This window comes from Catharus ustulatus, chromosome 15 (genome assembly GCF_009819885.2).
Source record: "Catharus ustulatus isolate bCatUst1 chromosome 15, bCatUst1.pri.v2, whole genome shotgun sequence".
Classification (NCBI taxonomy): Eukaryota; Metazoa; Chordata; class Aves; order Passeriformes; family Turdidae; genus Catharus; species Catharus ustulatus.
This window is the reverse complement of record NC_046235.1, coordinates 6,801,406-6,807,708: the sequence shown is the minus strand read 5'-3', so window position 1 is coordinate 6,807,708 and position 6,303 is coordinate 6,801,406. Positions and strand designations below refer to the sequence as shown.

Genomic DNA, 6,303 nt, shown 5'->3' with positions numbered 1-6,303 from the left:
TATCACTTCATGTATTAGTGACATACCAACATGTATTTTCTTTGAAGAGGGAAAGAGGTCTGCCCTACTAAAAACTTTGTTTTTCCGAAAAAGTCAATTCATTCCTCAAGAGAATTTTAAGCCTTTCAAGCAATTCACAATAACCTTCACAAAATATCTTGAAAATTTTAGGCTGAACTGGAAATAACACCTCAACAACTTTAAGAAAAAAACCTAAGTACCTTTAAGCCCTTTGAAATACCATCCTAATGGTCTGCAAAATGGATTCTTCAGCCATTGTTCAGTCTTTTTAAGAAATTGGTAATCATTTTGGATAAAGTAGCACATAATGGAACATTAACTGAATAAATAAAAGCCTCGGGCCTCAAGCATGTCCAAAACAAAACTGTTTTACAATATGAAACTCCCTTTACTCGCCCAGAGTCTGTTCAGGAGTGGAATATTTTCAGCTCCTGTAAATTTCCAATGCTGGTTTGAGTGTTGGATGTGTCATGGAATTATTTTCTCCGCACTCCTGGGCTATGTGTGGATGAAATTATTTCTGTTGCACATCCTGGCCAGGATAAAGCTATGCCTTGATTCTTTAACACTAGAAGTGTTGTTGGAGGGCTTTTCTCTCTGCAGGTTCGGTGACAACCTCACTTTCCATTAAGATACCAACATACAGGAGCGGCTGGAAAGGGTTAAAGACATGAACTCTTCAATGCCTTGTACCTGAGAGGTTTCAGCCGTGCTGGAGGTCAGTAAAGCACCACACCCTGCTAACCTTCAGCCCTGGGGGAGAGGATCTGCCCAGGCCTGGAAACCCAGCCAGGAGCCATCGAAAGGGTTTAGAAGACATTTATGCTTTAAAAGCCATTTGTACCAGGGCTGCGTGAACGCTCAGGAAGCGCACAGCGCCTCAACCAACGAACTCACCCCAACGGCCTATGGCCAGGCCTTACCCCGGCGGGCGGGCCCAGCGCTCGGGCCGGGCTAGTCCGGCCCAGCCCAGCCCAGCCCTGCCCTGCCCAGCCCTGCCCTCAGGCGCCGCTCCGGCCGAGGGCCGAGGGGAGCCCGGCGCGGCCCCAGGCGGGGCGGCCCGGGCGGGCCGGGGGCGGGGCCTTGCGCAGGGGCGCCGCCAGAGGGCGCCACGGCGGGGGCGGGGGCGGCAGCGTGTGGGTCGGGGTGCGCGCCGGTGCGCGGGGCCGGACAGTGCCGGACAGTGCCCGGCCTTGACCGCGGCCTCGCTCCGCACATTCTGGCCTGCCTGGCCCCTCCACTCCCGGGCAAGGAACGGGGCTGCACAGACACGGTAAGGGCGCGCGGCCGGCTCCCGTCCCGCCGGCTTCGCGTTTGGCATCCCCGTATCGTATCGGTGCCGTCCCCTCCTGTGTTCTCCCATCCTTTCCATAGGGTGGGTGTTGTCCCTCCGTCCTTCCATCCCCCGGCGGAACCAGCAGGTCGCTCGTCCGCCGGCAGAGCCCCGCGGTAGCGAGGGGCAGGCCCGGGCAGGTCCCGGGAGGCGCCGCCTGCGCGGTCCCGCCTGCGCCGCTCGCTGCCGGGCTGCGGGCCGGGGATACCCCGGGGCGCTCCGTGCGAGTGCCCCGACTGCTGCAGCTTGGCCGTAGCGTCTGCGAGGGTTTTGGTGAGTCGGCCGCGTTTTAGCTGCTCTATTGGCTGGCGTTGTTTCTCGTGGCAGATGATCGATACCCTGGCGGGCGGCGAGGCTCGGGACCTGCTGCTCGAGCTCCCCGCAATGCTGGAGCAGGAGCTGCGGACCCAGCCCCGGGCCGCCGGCCTCAGGCTGCTCGAGGCTGCCCACGACAACGGCCTGCGAATGACCGCACGGCTGCGAGACTTCGAGGTGAAAGATCTCCTCAGCTTAACTCAGTTCTTTGGCTTCCACACTGAGACGTTCTCACTAGCTGTGAATTTCTTAGATAGATTCTTGTCAAAAATGAAGGTAAGGCTTCTTAAAGTATAAGCTCTCAGCCTAGTTCCTATTCGAAGCTAGAATGTTTTAGGTTTAAATAAAGGTTAAGCTCCTGCCAGAGATGTTTGGTTGCACAGAGCTAAAAAATGGTGTTCTCCGTTCAGGCTTTGGTATTGTTAAGAAAGGTGCTTCCTCTGGAGAAGGAAAAACTAAAGAAAGGATGCACATGGGCTGGGAAACAAGACATGTTAATGGCTTAGACAAAGACAGACTGCCTGCCTGTCCGGTTGCATAGATTCAAGAACACCTTAAATTACTTCTTATTTAACTGCCCGTTCAACCTATCAATAAGGCTTGTGTATAATCGAGATACTGTTGAACACTTAAAATCTGGTCAAACATTAGTTAGCCCTTCATTCTCCCATGAAGATGTGATATGCTGACCTGGATTGTTTTTAATTGTGTAACAATTAAAGACAAGACGGGATTACCACTGTACAATCTGGACAAGAACAAAAGCTTGTTTTCCTTGTGTGTTAAAACAAAAATGAGATGGAATGGATGAGAAAATGATGATTTTAAAGACTTATGAATCCAGAATAAGCAGTAAAAATCAGGACTGCATTGTTTATGGAATAAAATAAGACAATTTATATGTACATGTATATGTTTGAGTATATATGCTTAAAACAGAGTTAGAAACCCCCAATTTTTTACTATCACCCAATATGTACAACACTTTAAGTCCTAAAAGCTTCCTATTAGGCTATTTTAGAACCCTATTAACAAGCCAGTTCTACCTCAATTAAAATTGCTCTGCAGTCTTGCTTTTTAGATGAATGAGATACAATTTACAGTGCCTAACTGTTTTCTTGTTTGGTTAAATAAAGGTAAGAATATTTGATAAAAGGCTTAGTTTTCAATCTTCAAAAAGCAAAACAACCCCTTGTCCCCCATAATTTTTTGATTAAATAGATCAGTGCCTACAATTTGATACTTGCATGTTGTAATAGCGGATCAGAGGCCTTCTCTGAAAATAACAATTCATTTTCCTTTAGGTACAGCCTAAACACGTGGGCTGTGTTGGACTCAGCTGCTTCTACTTGGCTGTGAAGGCATCAGAAGAAGAGAGAAATGTGCCCTTAGCCACTGACTTAATTCGAATAAGCCAGTATAGATTCACGGTTTCTGATATGATGAGAATGGAGAAAATCATACTGGAGAAATTGTGTTGGAAAGTCAAAGCTATAACGGCCTTCCAATTTCTACAGCTCTATCACGCATTCATTCATGAGAATTTAAGCTGTGAAAGGTACAATAGCTAATCCTGATTTTGCTATAACTGCCTATGACCAGAGAATGTAGAATATAGAAAAACAAGCAGAGAAATTGCTTGAGTAATTGTCCTTTCTGTACTTTAAAAATCCCACAAACTTTTCACCTTACTCGTAATTGTCATAAATGTGAGCATCTGTGATTTAATATTATTGTAATTTTAAATAATGTTTTCATAAATGGAGTATTTCTCTCTTTGGCAAAACCCGAACTTGCTCAATAATAATGGTATAATAAGTCTCTGCTTACGCTGCAGTGAAGTATTGCCTCATTGTAAAGATTGCAAAATCTTGTTTAAAAAATATTCCTTTTGCTAGTAAGCACTGAAATTCCTTGTTAAGCCTGCTTTGGTAATGCAGCTCTTCCTCAGTGTAACACAGGATTTATTTTTGGCATTGGGACTGTCAAAACTGAACACCTGTTTGAATGTAATCTGGGACAAATGAGGCTTTTGTTTAGATAATGAGCATTCTTGCTGCTTCTCTGAGTTCCCAGAGTCATGCTGTCTTGATCAAGCTTGCATTCCTCTAGATTCACTCATCTGTTTTTGTTACAGGAGAAAATACCTTAATTTTGATAGACTTGAGACCCAACTTAAGGCCTGTCACTGCAGACTCATGTTCTCTAAAGCCAAGGTAAACATCTTGAAAGTTCAAAGAAAATTAAACTGCTGAAACTTAACAAAACAGTGTTTAAAACATAACAAAACAGTGTTTAAAAACATCTCTCTCTCCAGCCTTCTGTCTTGGCACTGTCTATTATAGCACTAGAGATAGAAGAACAAAAACTGCTGGAGTTGACAGAGGCATTGGAATTTCTACAGTTACATGCCAAGGTATGTGCAGATAAAATTTCAGGGGAGGGTGGAAGAAAAATGCATGAAAAGAGCTACACAGGGGGAAAGGGACAGGTGCATTGGCATATTGGTTTCTTTTGTAGCTTTCTTGTGATGTTTTGTTGAGTTTTTTTCATTTGGCCTGGGATATTTGGCTGCCTGTCTTGTTGAAGAAGCTGAAAGTACATGTACAAAGTAAAGATTCAACTAGTTATTAACAACATGTCTTATTGTGTAGATAAGCAACAGAGAATTGACCTTCTGGAAGGAGCTAGTGTTAAAGTGCCTTATGGAGTATTCCTCAAGCAAGTGTTCCAAACCAAATGTGCAGAAATTAAAATGGATTGTGTCTGGACGTACAGCTCGGCAGCTTAAACATAGCTACTACAAAATAACACATCTTCCTACCATTCCAGAGACCATCTCATAATAGGTACATCCTTGTAAAATCGACTTCTGACCTTTTAAAAATCAGCTTCTGATAATATAGAAGTAATATTGGCTGTTAACTACCTCCAGGGTCCTTATAGGTTACCTCCTGGAATCGAGTAACATCAGTGTAGTTAGCCTGTTCTCATGTTCTTGCTTAAGCCAGTCTTGTACCTGAAGAAGTGACAACCTGATTAATGTATGAACACTGGAGAAAGAACTGATGTGTGTTGTGGTAGCAGGAAGGTTCTACAGACATTGGGATCGCATTCACTCTAAAATGTGGAGTAAAGCTTGGAAAAGCGGGGAAAAAACCCTTGCATTGCTCCTATCCCAAAAAGAATACAGCCTGTGAAAATGAGTTTCTTGCAATTGTTCACTTAAGCCACTTACAAGTAAGACAGTTTAATACAGTTTAACTGCTTAGTGAAGGCTAAAATCTGTAATTCAGTTATTTCTGTTACTGTAGTTTTACCGTGTAAAAATTGTTAAGTTCTTCCTTACCTACACTTTACATAAAGATGGGTAGCCTCTGGAAGTAACAGCTGTCTTGCTGTTGTCTTGTCGTGCTTTGTTTGGCTCTTGTAGAAAGCACTTCAGCTGACTGGTTTGTTTGGGTTTTTTTACAGGAGTACAATAAAATGAGAAGACCATCCCATGACCTTGTCAATAGGCACACTAATGTTTGAGAAACAGTCTGAACCGTGATCTTAATAATGAAGAACTCAGCTCATGGAAAGAATATGTAACATCTCAGACTAAAGGTCCTTCCAGCAAATACCAGTTCTTTTCATGATTAATTCAACAGTACATGGTGTCAATACTTGGTAGACTGTTTATTAGTCAGTGAAATAACACAATCCCAGTACAAGGAATTTTAGCACCTCAGTATTTTGTAAGAGCTGTAGTTTACCAATGCCACAAGTTATCTCATTGAGTGTAAAAACTTGGTGATACCTAAGGAAGACTAAGGGAAAGAACTGGGTCACATGTAACCCTTTCATGGCCTAAATATGACCTTAGTTTTCCAGAATTTTGCTGTACTAGAGGTAAATGCTGATGCTGAACAGGCACATTGTTAAGAGTTACAGTATAGGAGCAGGGCTAGTTTCCCATCTCAGCCTGTGTGTAGGAGCAATCCAGTTGAGAAACACTGAAGATTGCTTCAACTCTGATGTCTTTAATGGTAAGCTTTGTAAAACACAACTGTTCTGAAGATCAGGTCAATATTTGAGGCATTCATGTTTCTAGAGCTAACAAGGAAGTGAATAATAAGAATGTATTATTGTGTGTTAGATGAAAAGAGGTTCTGGGAGAGTGTTGCTAATTTCTTCTTGAATTCAGCATCACTGTGGGACAGAGGCTGTTGGCAACAGGCTGTTAAACCTGATTGTCATATGAGCTGATGGAGTGGAGGAGAGATCAGAGTGTGGGATGAGCTGTTAGCCAGCCACCCCTTCCCTGTAATGGTACCAGCCGAGGTAGAAACCATTCTCTGCATATCTCAAATGAGTTAAAACATTGACAGAAGACTCCATACCAAAGCTCTCTACTGGACAAATCAAGTCTTCTCATGAGCTCATAGGGGTGATTGCACTGCAAAATGTGTAACTGGGTATCACACCTGTCAGTGCTGCCTGGGCATTGTGCTGACCTGTGCAAAGTGATTCAAAGTTGTGGTCAGCCTACTGGGAGAGGATGCAATGTGCAATTCTAATTGTCCTGTCTTGAGATATGTACCTTTAAATTAAAAATTGAAATAAGCTTAACTAAGCTTTTTTATTGTTTG

The 6,303-nt window shown here is 43.8% G+C and overlaps 1 protein-coding gene across 1 annotated transcript; it reads left to right on the top strand.

Moving 5' to 3' along the window:
• The first annotated feature begins 1,193 nt into the window (after positions 1 to 1,193).
• LOC117003583 (cyclin-G1-like) lies at positions 1,194 to 5,292 on the top strand. The gene is made up of 7 exons (XM_033073585.1): positions 1,194 to 1,294; positions 1,682 to 1,945; positions 2,974 to 3,227; positions 3,807 to 3,885; positions 3,987 to 4,085; positions 4,324 to 4,518; positions 5,144 to 5,292. Exons 2-6 carry the CDS (start codon positions 1,682 to 1,684, stop codon positions 4,513 to 4,515), a joined length of 888 nt encoding a protein of 295 aa, XP_032929476.1. The 5' UTR covers positions 1,194 to 1,294; the 3' UTR covers positions 4,516 to 4,518; positions 5,144 to 5,292.
• Positions 5,293 to 6,303: the final 1,011 nt, after the last annotated feature.